Raw genomic sequence first — 14,267 nt, forward strand, 5'->3', positions numbered from 1 at the left:
CCACTGTGCTTGGCACAAAAACTTTTTTAAAGCTAATTTTTAAATTATGGAAGTAGTAGACACTTAATGGTTTAAAAAACCCAAACAGTATAGATGGTATAAAATGAAAAAGCAAAAGTCTCCCTCCTTCTAAAACCCTTTGACATTGAAATACTAGCTTGATTTAGAAAGGTAACTTTTTAGGGAATTTTTTTGGTAAAATCTCTATTTTAGATTGTGTCTTCATTACACTTGGGTTTATATGTTTTTTATTTTGAACTATAATCTGGACAGGTTTTCTTAAAATGGAGGTTATAGCTCATTAATGTTTTTCAGTGACATGCACAGGTGTGATTCAAATCTCCTTTACTGTTTCAGTTAGCAAAGCGTGGAATGAAGGTTGTCCTTATCAGCAGATCACAGGATAAACTTGACCAGGTTTCCAGTGAAATAAGTAAGTTCTCACATCAAACTAAAGGAATACATAGCTAATTAATGTTTTCAAGCAGTTATCTGGTACTGACATAGTTATTTCTAGTTCAGGAAACTTATTTTTCAAGGAGAGATATCATGAAAGAGCATGAAAAATCATAGAATGCTTTAAAAATGGATCATCAATTTTAGGCTGGACGTGGTGGCTCACGCCTGTAATCCCAGCACTTTGGGAGGCTGAGGCGGGTGGATTACCTGAGGTCAGGAGTTTGAGACTGGCCTGACCAACATGATGAAACCCCATCTCTACTAAAAATTTTTTAAAAATTAGTCAGGTGTGGTGGCAGGCACCTGTAATCCCAGCTACTCAGGAGGCTGAGGCAAGAGAATCTCTTGAACCTGTGTAGGGGAGGTTGCAGTGAGCTAAGATAGTGCCACTGCACTCCAGCCTGGGTGACAGAGGGAGACTCTGTCTCAGCAAACAAACAAACAGAAAAAGTTTTTTAAAAATTGTTTTAGAGTGATTGTAATTTGCTTAAAATATCTTTTACTAATTTTTTTTGTCTTGTCAGTAGTCAAATTATCTGATTTTTTATCATATTCTGCTGAAATGTCTAAATTTATTTGCTATGACTTCATTTCAGTATTCCCGAATGTTTTTTACTCTTTTCTTCTCAGTATTTCTAAATGTCTAACACATATGTTTTAGGAAAAATAGAAAAGATAGCAATACCCATATGTCAGGGAAAATCTTTTGAACTTTCTTCTTAGGCAATTATGCTTGAGACCTGAATTACAATATGGCAAAGACTCTTAACTAACTTCTAGTTAATCAACCAGATGGATAAACCAATGCTGTTCATTTGTTTGGTAAAACATACTAACTGATGTCCCCAGTTTGCTGACCATTTGTGGCCGGAAAGCTTCTTTGTATAATGCTTATATACTTTTATCCTCACAAATCAAATTGTTTACTTATTAAGAGTCAACTGTGTTTGTTTCCAAACTTATATTGGGTATATTTTTTATTAAATATTCTGTGCAATGATGAACTATTAGTGTAAAAGCTAGAGTTAGCTCTATAAAAACTAAGTTGAATGCTCTGAAAAAAAGTGAATAAAATTACTTCTTTAAAAAATTGGCCATCAAATTAGTGTTGAACAAAGACAAATGTAAAATATTGGAAGAACTTACAAAATGTAAGAAATCTGCTCTCCTGATTGTTTCATACGCATTGAAATTTGTGCTGTACTTTACTAGAACTAAAACTGCAATCATAATTTATAGAATATGGGTGTGATGCATGCAAGAAAGACTGGAATTCCAGTCTGCAGATCCAATCTCAAAGACAAGGTCTTGGCCCTACACAGAGGATTGGTGAATGAATTATATTTATACATGGTTTAAGTGAAAAATAAAATGATTACCATGTGTATTTATCTCTATGAGTTCTTGTTTTAACTAACTTCTCAGCTAACAGATGGTCCAGATTCTTTCAATGAGAATTGATGAAACAGGATTTCTTCTATATTTTGTTACTAACGCTACCACCTACTGCTAACATTTATATAGTGCTTTATTATTTATTCATTCTCTCACATGTATTATCTCCTTTGATTCTTCCAACTTACTTATGAGGTATATATTTTTGTTACTATTTCTCTTTAGATCATAGCTGGCCCTATTGGACAGATTACATATAGCTTCACTTTGTATTAGTCTGTTTTTCACGCTGCTGATAAAGACATACCTGAGACTGGGTAATTTGTAAAGAAAAAGAGGTTTAATAGATACACGTGGCTGAGGAGGCCTCACAATCATGGCAGAAGGCAAAAGGCACGTCTTACATGGTAGCAGGCAAGGGACAGAATGAGAACCAAGCGAAAGGGGTTTCCCCTAGAAAACCATCAGATCTCTTGAGACTTACTCACTACCGTGAGAACAGTATGGGGGGACCTGTCCCCATGGTTCAATTATCTCTTACCAGATCCTTCCCATAACATGTGGGAATTATGGGAGAGACAATTAAAGATGAGATTTGGATGGGGGCACAGCCAAACCATTCACAGTGTCTTACTGGAGATTCCCAATATTGAGTATGTTACATCCTTTTTTTTTTTTTTTTAAATTATTTTAACCTTGCTGAGAGTACAGATCTTTACAAAGCTGAGCATGTAGTATACAGATATACAATATATCTTTGTCATTTGAAGAGTCTAACATTCAAGATTTCAGCTATGTAAATGCAACCCCAAAGGGCCAAGAGATACAGTATTTTACAGTTTTGCTGAGGTCTGAATCTGAATAAAGTCATGACACTAATGAGCCTGAGGTAGTTACTGAGATAGTAGGTGAATTTAACATACTGCCTGGATCTTAGCACTGTTTCATTCTTAGCTTCTTGGAATCTTGTATATAATAACTCTTAAAGTGATTTAAAAAATGTTGTGTCTGTGGGTGTGTCTAGAAATTGGCCCTTAATGAATGCACCTACTAGTTGCTAGAAGTAAAGGTTCATAGGGAGAAAGTAGATGCTTTTGACTAAATGGAATGTTGCATTTTGAAATGCTGTGATATGAATGAATCTACCATCTACTCGATACAGAAACAAGAAAAGCTACCTCATGACACTTTGAGCAAGTACTGCAGCCTGTACAAAAATTGCTCAATGACTCAGAAGATGTGCTTTAATGATATTTGAGAATTTGGTTAACTCCTGAGATGAGGTGGCACGTGACTGTTGGCAGAAATATGATTCTGGAGAAAGACAGGATTCTGTTCAAACATTTTCATGAAGGAACAGATGGTAAAGATACTGAATTGACCTTTATTAAAAGGGATGAGTTTTTATCCTTGTTAAAATTTTTGAAAAATGTTTTTCTGGGCATAATATGAATTTAGTAGGAGAGGTGATATCAGCAGACTATGTCTTCTGTTCTAAGCTGAAAAAATACACAGAGGAGATTTATAAGTTAAGACAGATTTTTAACTGAGATGTAAATCACCTCTTTGGGAGGATAATGTTTGCATGAACATATTTATTCCAGGAGAAAGAAGGACCAGTATTTAATTTTGTCAAAGAAAGACTAACTCAGCATTTCTTTGGTTATGCCTTTAATACATCTTTATTGAATGCCTGTGTACCAGGTACTGTGCTAGGCAGTGAAGATACAAGGGTGAACAAGGTGGCATGCAGTCCCTGTTCTCAAAGAATTTAAGTGAGGGAGACAGTAAAAACAAATAGGTAAAAAAACAAACAAACCAAACCAAAAAAACACACACAAAAAAGACAAATAAATAATTGCAGTCTATATTGAATGCCACAAAGGAAACAAAGGGCTAGAGAAATAACAATAGAGAAGTTCTTATTATGTTGCAGCATGGTGAGTCTTGCAATTGGCAGGGTGATAAAATGGCCAGAATAATGGCCTCTTGCCCATATAACAGCACTCCAGTAATGAAACTGGAGCTTTACTGAAAGACCTATCCTCTGGGCCCATTTGGAGGTATAATGGTGGAGGGATTGTGTATGTGCAAGTTGCATAGATACATGCACTAATGTTTCTATTTTCTTAAGCCTTGTTGTGCGAGGGAATTTATGGTCTCCCAGTCTCATTAAACTGTAGCCTATCATGGAGTCCAAGTTCCAAGTTCCAGTCAGCCACCCAAGTCAACCAACTATGTGAGCTAAACATTAAATCCTAAATCTCTAGTAAGTGAGTCATAAAAATATTTGGCCCAATCCGGTATTATATTGTTTTCTATTGTGGGTGTCCGTGAGGGATATTTGAGCTAGGTCTTGAGGAGAAGAGGAACTCTTTTGCTGGGAAACTGCCCGTACTGTTATGGCGGGATTATTATAGGATCTTCAAGCCAGAGAACACCAATCTTGGCAGACACAGGCAGGAGAATAGACTAGTACTATTTCCACTGGAAAGGGAGGTTCAGAGTAGCTTGAGAGTCCAGGATTCTCAGTTTCAATTGAGTCTGCCCAAATATCCCCATCCCAAATCTCAAGGTCATACTTTTTCTCATTCAGTGCTTTCAAATGAGACTAGGTGTCTGTGGAATTCAACTTAAATTGTAATTCTGTAACTGGCACATTTAAATCTGATGTTAGCAACGTAAACTCCATGGCTATAAAACATAAAACTTTTTACTGGGGCTACCATGCAAGTTCTCTGGTTCTCTCATGGTAAATGTGAGCTGACAGTTCAGTGATCTGAACTTGTCGTTTTTATTCTGTAAGTGTTCCAGTATATTCAGAAGAAGCCACATCTTAGCACAGTCTTTGTATGCATTATTTCTGCCAAACTCAAATGTAGTCACCATTTGGTCACTCAAGGCATTTCTCCAATGGGTACTTCATTACAATTAACAGCCAGGGTTAATTTGATGGACTGTCGTATCACTTATTGCATAATGGATTGCTAGTGTCCCATTTCCCTATTGGGAAGGGGCTTAACACTGTGTCTAAGCCCAAGACACAATCAAACCAGTGCAAAAGTCCTTTGAGGTTTATGTCTTATGATCCTACTCCTGAAACTAATTCCTGTGTCAGGCAGAGCCCAGTCAGGAAACAGAAGTCACACAATTTAGTTTAACTGGGATAACTTGTCTCTTCTAGTCCAACACTTAAACTCACTCCAGTGGGTTAAACTCATCATTCTTACTTCCCTGTGTGACTGAAACACAAAAAGAGGAAATGAGGGATTGACAAGGAAATTACTTGACAAGTGAAAAAATTCGGGGACATTTTTTGGCTGCTCTCACCTTCGAAATCTGTCATCATATAAACTTGGGCACTTTATATGAAGAAGTAATTCCTTATGAATGTGGAGGGTAGCCTACTCATCAGTGTCAAAGTTTTTAAGAAAAAATTTGAATGGATTATATGTAGTTTAGTAGGACACTAAATGTTTCACCAACAATGGATACGTGCTTTGTCAGGATTGACTGCTTTGATGAAATTATAATTCTTTGTAAGGATACCTGTCACCCTTTTAATTAAGACAAGCTGAAAGCCATCGCACATGTAATAAGCTTATTTTATTATCATTCTTAGCCAAGATTATTCATATATTAAATATTTTTGCAAATTTTGATTAATCAAAGAAAAAAACTAGACAATTTTTTAACACTGAGCTGAATTTTTATTTTTAATAAAGCATAATAAAAAGGAGACTAGCTTTCAGAACAACTTGTTGGTTCACAGATTGTAGAGATGGCAATATTTATAATTCACATTATTATTTTACAGTCCTTCCTTCCTTCTTTTCTTTTTTTGAGACAGAGTCTTACTTTGTCACACAGGCTGGAGTGCAGTGGCCCAAATATGGCTCACTGTGGCCTCAACCTCCCAGGCTCGAGCAATCCTCCCACTTCAGCCTCCCAAGTAGCTGGGACTACAGGCTCGTATTGTGCCACCACACTTGGCTGAATTTTTTTAAATTTTTTTATTGAGACAAGGTCTCACTCTGTCATTCAGCCTGGAGTTCAATGGCGCGATCTCGGCTCATTGCAACCTCTACCTCCCAGCAGAGAATTCAAGCAATTCTCATGCCTCAGCCTCCTGAGTAACTGAGATTACAGGCATGTGCCACCATGCCTGGCTAATTTTTGTATTTTTAGTAGAGATGGAGGTTTCACCATATTGGCTAGGCTGGTCTTGAACTCCTGGCTTCATGTGATTCACCTACCTCGGCCTGCCAAAGTGCTGGGATTACAGGCCTGAGTCACTGCTCCCAGCCTAATTTTTTTTTCTTGTATTTTTTTGTAGAAACAGGGTTTCGCCATGTTACCCAGGCTGCTCTCCAGTTCCTGAGCTCAAGCAATCCTCCCACCTTGGCCCCCCAAAGTGCTAGACTTACAGGTGTAAGCCACTGTGTGCCCGGCCCACAGTCAGTATTTCTGATTGGATGCAGTTTAATAAACTTTGATTTTTAAAACTACATATTTCTTTCTTAGATTTAAAAAAATCAAACCATGAGATTTCTCTTTTTTGTAACTTATCTCAGGGTGTAAAGCTTTTGGATGGTCCTATAATTCCATAGCTTTAGCTCTTGAAATGCAATGCTTTTTTAGAAATGTAAATCTTACTGGTCTATAGTGAACAGAGGATAAGGTAAAAAATGTCCATTTCACTTTTTCAGGCCTTACTTGGAATTAAATTTGTATAGTTAAGATATGAATTTGACCAAATAAGTTTGTTCCACAATTTTCTGATGCAGTATCATTAATATGATGCCTTGTTATATTTAGCTTGTTTCATTTTCATAAGGACAACAGGAGGCATTAGTAAACACCTATAGACCTTTTTGTTTTGTGTCTAATAAAACTAAAACCACATGATGTTAGGATTAGAGAGTTAATCTCATCTAGCCCCATGAGTCATATTTTTAAAACTGCTTCTTTAATGCTAGAAATATCTCTGTTGCTTGTAGAGTTTATATGTTACAGGGCCAGGAATCAAAACCTATCAATTTTGCCTCTACTGGTTTTGCCTGTAGTACCTGTAACTGTAGAGATATTCTTTTACTCCAAGATCACCAATTTTGTCAATGTTCCTGGCCGTCCAGAAAGTGATGTTCTGTACTACTTGTAAGACAGACTCCACAAGGCAGTGAGCTAGTCCCAGGATAGTTTCCTGAAAGGTCTTTGAAGCATTGTTTTCACATATGAGAATCCTTGTTCCTTACTAGTGGGCTTGTCATGCTTAATTAAATGAAATTTACCATTAAATGAAACATTTCTGGCATGGTCATGGTTACAAAATTGCTTTATCTAATTATATCCTGATAGGGAGAAGGATAGATTCTTACTGAGACAATGCAAATAATTACATTGTCATGTAAAGTAAAAGAACTCAATAAAGGCATGTTTTAGAATATTTGGCCATTGCTTTGATTAGTTTTACAGACAAGATCAATCAATATGTGTTGTATTTGCTATATAATTAACATCTTTAAATTTATCTAATAATTTACCAGTTTATATTCCAGCTACTGTTGTAGTGTAACAAACCACCTCTGTGGTAAAGGAACAACCGTTTTAGATGCTCACAAGTTTTTCTGGTCAGGAATTTTGTCAGGACTCAGACAATCCTTTTGTTCCTCATGGCATTACTGAGGTCACTCAGTGATACCTTGCTGACGGATGGTCTGGTCTGGAAGATCTAAGATGGCTTCTCTTACAGGTCTAGTGACTTCAGAGGGGATGGCCAGAGGCTGGACTTAGCTGGGAATGTTGACTAGAACACCTACATGTAGCCTCTCTAGCATAGCCACCTCAGGGTTACTGGACTTCTCACATGGTAACTATATTCCCCTAGAATGAACATTCCTAGAGAACCAGGCAGAGGCTTATATCTTTGTTGCCTGGTCTCAGAATTCATGTAGCATTATTACTGCCATACTCTGTTGATCAAAGCAGTCATGAGTCTGCCCAGATTTAAGGGGAGAGGAATAGACTACCATTTAATAAGGGAGTGGCATGGTAACTTTGGCAAAGAACATATGGGATAGAAGATATTGTTGGAAAATACGATCTGGTTTTGGAAAATACAATCTGCCAGTTTATAAGCTATGTTAAAGTTTCCCAGAGAATACTTTTCCTGAATTCTGCGGGATCAGTAGGAAAAACATAGAATTCCAAGAGTATTTGTTGCAATTTGCCCAAGTATCCCTAACTACCATGAGGGTTAGTGAAAAGAAGAAAAAAAAAAAGATGTTTTCTCAAAATATTAAGTTTTTTCTGGTTCTATTTAGTCTTACAAAATTAATTTTTGTTCCATTGGTCAGCAGCATGCTTTTACAAAATGTTTAATTTTGGAATATAGTGTCCTATAAATACTAACTCAATTTCCTGGTACAATTTGTCAGACCGTCTGCTTATGTGGCAGTGTTGGGTTACACTGAGCAGGAAGCCTGACCCATGAGTTGATTCTCTGCAGCATCAGTAATAGCCAAGAGTCCAGATATAGCCCTCACTGAGGCTAATTAGTCTTTTGATGATCTTCCTAAAGGCTCTATTTTCTGACATTCAGTTTATGACCGGGGCCTTTAGACAAGCTTGAAGGAAAAGTAGAACCACCTGTTAATAAGACTGATGGTTAATTTATTATAGTAATTACCAGTGTCAGAATGGAATCCCCTAGTGGGATATAATATGAAACTAATTAATATGATTTAGTCAGTGATTGTCCTGAGGGCATGAGCCTTATCATGGGCATTAGAGGAATTGATACCTCCAGAGACTTTCATAATGTGTGTTTTTAAATTGCCAACAATTAAGAGTATTTTGAACTTGTTGATAACGTAATCTTATCAATCAATTTGTTCATAGTTGTGCCAGAGTTTGCATAGAATCATGAATATGTTTCTATTCATCCTGAAAAGTAGTACATGTTGAGCCATATTTATTATTGGTTACACCTTGCCTACACATAATTGACCAGGGTGTTGAGCTTCTCTTATTGATTTAATAGTTCTTCCCATATCATTCGCTTGATAAACAAAGCAGGTCTCATAAGAGAGCTGAACAAATTAAAGATGTGGAGAATATGCTATGTATCTAGTTACTCCTAATGTCCTCCTTGTGCAATAGTGCTACATAGCAGTTTATCAAGAAGCACTGAAGATAGTTTGGGTGTAAAATATATCTTAACAATTTTATTTTTCTTCATCTGAGGCCCAAATTTGTGAAGAGACTAGTCGTTATACTGAAATATAAGCATAAGTCTTCGGTACCCAAGACAAGAAATGATTACAGTGTTAGTTTGGCATGACAGTAATTAAAGCATAGCTACAAGAAATAATAATTATTAGCAAATCTAGCATATACAGAAACAAGAAACATTTGTTAAAAAATCATTCAACAACATGACAAAAGTCAACACAAAAACTCAAAAAGTTAACAAGCTCTTAGGAAGTGAGAGTATTCTAAGGAGGTAAGGAACCTTTGCTAGCCAGGCTGGATACTGAGGCATACGGTAGTTTTTACAGCCTTATCATTACGAGAAGACTATATTCGCAAAGATCAGTTTTCTTCTCAATAACTGGTTCCAGACAGTTTAATTCATAAGCTTTCTTTGTTGATTTCAATTTATTTTATACCCTTACATATATATATATGAATTTCTTTATGAATGTTAATCTTTAGAAATTGTCCAGGGTAACCAAACAGTCTCTTTATTTCACTCGCTATGATATTTGTATAATATTTTAAGATCAATTAAGAATTATAGATATTATATTTAAGTTGACATGGCAGAGCAACATGATCATTGTTGATACCACATTTGTCCAAGAGGTGACATTTGAAAGTTTTCCACAGATGGCGTGAAGAGTTACTTAGTTTAAATGATTTGGGGAATGTCTGAAGTTCACAAGAGTCAAGCCTTTTATTAAGACATCAATCCTCAACTTTAAATGGTTTGTGGAAGCCATGATACCTAACTGGTAAAACCTATGTAGAAAATTTAAACTCCAAGAATGAAATGTCACACTGGCATTATATTTCATACCGTGATAATATCAGAAGATATATAGCTGTTTTTAAAATTAAAGTTATCAAACCAGTTTTAATTTGGTTACGAATTTACCTTAATTAGGAGTGTAATGTGAAACTTGGATTCTTATATAAACTGCATTTATTTACCAATATTAGAAATGTTTCAAAAGTTTATGTTAGTACAGTTTAAAATAATGACTAGTTGTTAGCTAAAGATCTGAATTTTAAAAACTATCACTGTTTGAGCTGGCCATTTCTGTGGGGAGTGATTTTTCTGAGATTGCCAGCACATTTACAGCCTCAGAAGTTTTGTCCTTGTCTAATAAGTTTTTAGTTTTTTTCTTCTTAGATTTAAATAAGCATTTAGTAGTCTCTATAAGCTATCCAGAACAGGGGCTCTTCCAAATTTAAAAGAGAGAATTGATGAGCAGTATTGTTCATGTCTTCTGTATCCTTATTGATTTCCTTTCCACTTTCTCCATCAATTATTTTGAGAAGGGAAATGAAATCACCAACTATAATTATGGATTTGTCCTTTACAATTTTTCTATTTCTCTGTGATTAGGTATATTAACATTTAGAGTTGTATGTCCTCTTGATGAATTCGCCTTTTATCATTATGGAATGACCCTCTTTACTCTTGATAATAATCTTTGCTCTGAAATCTACTTTGACTGAACTGTACTTTGTCTAGCTTTATTTTGATTAGTGTTAGTATGGTATGTCTTTTTACTTTTAATCTATAAGTGCTTTATATTTTAAAGGGTTTTTTATAGAGTTGATCTTGCTTTTTTATCTCAATTGATGGTTTCTGCCCTTTAGTTGGGGTGCCCAGACCATCTGTATTCAGTATCATTGTTCATTGGGCTGAAACCTACCAATTTGCTTTTGTTTTCTATTTATTCTGTTTGTTCTTTGTTCCCTTTTTCATTTTTTCTGCCTGCTTTTGGATTTTTTTATGCATGCTTTTAGAATTCTAATTTTATTTCTATCCTTGGTTTGTTGACTGTGTATCTTTTTTTTCTTTCTTTTAAAAGTCTTATATTTACATGTGTATTAACATTTCTGATGCTTTTCATTCTTTTATGTAAATGATTTCAATCAGGAATCTTTTTTCCCCCCTTTTCCCCTGTCCGAAGGACTTCCTTTAACATTTCTTGTAGGCTAGTCTGCTGATGATTAATTCTTTTTGTATATCTGAAAAAAAAAAAAAAAACAAAAAAAACCCTTTACATTTGAAAGGTATTTTCTCTGGGTGTAAAATGATAGATTGAGGGTTTCTTTTTGTTTTCCGGTACTTAAACTACTTTGCTTCACTGTCTTCTGGCTTGCATTGTTTCTGATAAGAAGTCAGCTGTTATTCTTACCTTTTTATCACCATGCATAATGTGAAGTTTTTCTCTTTTCTGGTTACTTCTAAGATTTTTCTCTTTATCACTTACGGTTTTATTTATTTATTTATTTATTTATTTATTTATTTATTTATTTTTTTGCCTCTTGTTATAGTTTCCCTACTTGGAGTTTGTTAAGCTTAAATTTAAGTGTTTATAGTTTTCAGATAGTTTCTTCATCTCACACACTTTTTCTGGGACTTTAGATAATATATTAAGTTGGTTGAAGTTGTCTTAACCCACTGATGCTGTATTCAGTTTTTATTTGAGTTTCTTTTCTCTCTGTGTTTCATTTTTGGACAGTGTTTATTTATATGCCTTCACATTCACTAACTTTTTTTCTGCAGTGTCTAATATGCTGTTAATTCTTTTAGTGTGTTTTTAATCCAGACGTTGTCTGCTAATTTTATATCTTCCTCACCTTTTCTCAACATGTTCATTCTCTAGTTTCTTGAACATATAGAATTTATCTATAATAATTATTTTAAGGTGTTTAGTGTTTTGTCTACAAATTCCTCCATTAGTAGACTGCTAATTAGTAGACAGACTTGACTGCTGGGCTCTATTTGAATTCCTCTTCTCCTCATAATGGCCTAGAAAATCTCTCCAGACTATAAGCTAGGGCCATGATAGGGCTCACCTCATTTGTTTTCTTTCTCTTAGGAACTGCTGTCATGCAATGTCTGGAAACCATTGCTCCATATATTTTGTCCATTTTTGTTCAGGCTGGTCAAATGATGTCTAGTTTTTTAGTTTAAGGCCAATGAGTAAATCTAGTCTCTGTTACACCATCATGGCCAGAAGCAGAAGTCCCTCTCCCCTCCTTTGTTAACCATCATAGATTTCCTGGTAAATACAACCATCATTGCATGTGTCCATAAATGTTTGGTCTACATCACACGTTTAAAGAGAGACAAGGACACAATTCTTTTGTATTTGGTTGTACCAGGCCTAGCATGGTTTAGGGGGTGTGGGCACTTAGTAAGTATTGTTTTGGTGACTGAAGAACTGCTATGAAACTTCCTCATATTCTTACTCTCGCACAGAAGGATGCTTTTGAAATTTAGCTTATGGTCCAATTTTGGCACACATGGTTTTTTAAGCCAATATGAGACCATGTTGTAAAACTGTCTAACTAAACATTTTCTCCAAACGTAGCTAATTCCACTTCATTACTGTTTGTTACCAGTCGTTTACTCTGATAGAGAAAAACATCTGTAATATGGGTGGATATTTTGTTAAAAATGTAGCGTACCTACCAATTAGTTAGCCCAGCTAAATTAGCATGTGTTGATCTGCATCTCCAATTAAGGCAGCTGCTTGAATGTTGCTGTTCTACAGCTGGCATTAGGGATGTGGGAGTGTACTCCACCGTGGCCAGACACTAGCTGTACCTCTCAATTAACATATTTGCCTATGTTTGTATGGTTTCTTTAAAATAGTAGGGGGTCTTTCCAATTGGATTATTGATGGTTCAGTGACTTTTGTGTAAAAAAAACAACACTTTTTTTTTGGTTGGGAAATGTGGGACCAAGGTGTTATTAAATGAGTACCATTTAAGTAGACAATGTTTCTCCTCCCACTTTTAAATTGTTGGTTGTTGTTCTAAGTGGATAATTGTAATTTGAGGTAGAACCTTCAGCTATAGAAGAATTTGTAGAAAGGCATATTCTTGGAAACATTTATAAAGTTTAGTAGTTTTATGTGGGGATTGCTTCCTTTATTATCATGAAAAGAAAGTACTTTGAAACTTATTGAAAAGGTTCGCTTTAACTTGATTTTTCCATCAAGTGAAGTTATATATTTTATGATCAATTATCAGTTGTTTTGATAATCTTATTTTGCCATTATTTATTAAATGCATATTTTTGTTACATGCTAATCTTTAAAATAACTACAAACCAATTAGTTAAGTAATTTAAATGACCTAGTATTATGTCTAATACCAGAATCAAAGAGAAGAGGAATTCATTAACACCAAAAGAAATTTCCACATATTTGAATTATTTCATTTCTTTGCTATTAGAACTAGACTAATTGCAGGTCTAGTTCTCATTCCACTTCTAGGTGATGTTGATATTTCTAACTGTTCACCCTCTTCCAGTTTTCCTTTATGGTATTAATCTAGAATCTCAAGACCTCTTGAATGTATGCCATTGCTTTTCAATTAAGAATCACTTAAAATCAGTGTTTTCAACTTCTATTTCTGAAGTGAAGAAATAGAATGGAGGATGCTGCTGTCACTACCCGTTTCTAGAAAGCCTTTATTCAGTCTTTGTGTGCCTTTTACTAGTGGTTTATGTGCCTGGATGCTAGACCAGCAATGTAGGGGCCACCCTCATATGTGAGTCTCTAGCTTTCCTCCTGCTTCAGTTTGGCCATTTTGCTTTGGTCAGTTTTGTAAATTCAGTTTTATATTCTTTTAATAGAAGGGCCTATTGCAATAAAGTTTGAAAATCATTGCTTAGAAAACTCTCCACATTTTCTCTACCAATCCTTATTGCTTCCTTCCAACAAAGGACTTACATTATTCAAAACATGTCTCTATGTGCCTAGCCTTCTATCCTCAGAGAAAGAAATGCCATCTTCTCTAAAAGCTAACTTTTCCCTGGTATCTTGATCCCCAGTGTCTTCCTGGTTCCTTAGGGACTTGTTCCCATAGCATTCTTCTCCATCTGATATGTCTCAAACAGTTACACTATAGACAAATTTTGTTGAGCTGATTGTTTGTTTTCAAAATCAGTACATTTCACTTACATAAATCTTAATTTATATTTTCTTCTGAAAATTTAAAGGATCTGTTAAACCTGGGCCCAGCATTCTTGCAGGGCAGCAATCTACTGGAGCTATGAACCAGTTGTCCTTTAGATGGAATTGCTCCTGTCAAGTTAGCCCAGCCCACTTATACAGTACAGCACCTACCTGCTTTTATTAGGACCTCTCCACTTGCTTAAG

General features: G+C 35.4%; 1 protein-coding gene across 2 annotated transcripts in view; it reads left to right on the top strand.

Moving 5' to 3' along the window:
- HSD17B12 (hydroxysteroid (17-beta) dehydrogenase 12) overlaps positions 1-14,267 on the top strand; it is a 169,058-nt gene that overhangs the window by 72,309 nt on the left and 82,482 nt on the right. For both annotated transcript variants that reach the window (XM_012001344.1, XM_012001345.1), the window contains exon 3: positions 358-433. In XM_012001344.1, coding sequence (XP_011856734.1) covers positions 358-433 — 76 coding nt within the window. The remainder of the gene's footprint in view (positions 1-357; positions 434-14,267) is intronic.

The sequence above is a fragment of the Mandrillus leucophaeus genome, unplaced genomic scaffold, assembly GCF_000951045.1.
Source record: "Mandrillus leucophaeus isolate KB7577 unplaced genomic scaffold, Mleu.le_1.0 Scaffold66, whole genome shotgun sequence".
NCBI classification, from domain to species: Eukaryota; Metazoa; Chordata; class Mammalia; order Primates; family Cercopithecidae; genus Mandrillus; species Mandrillus leucophaeus.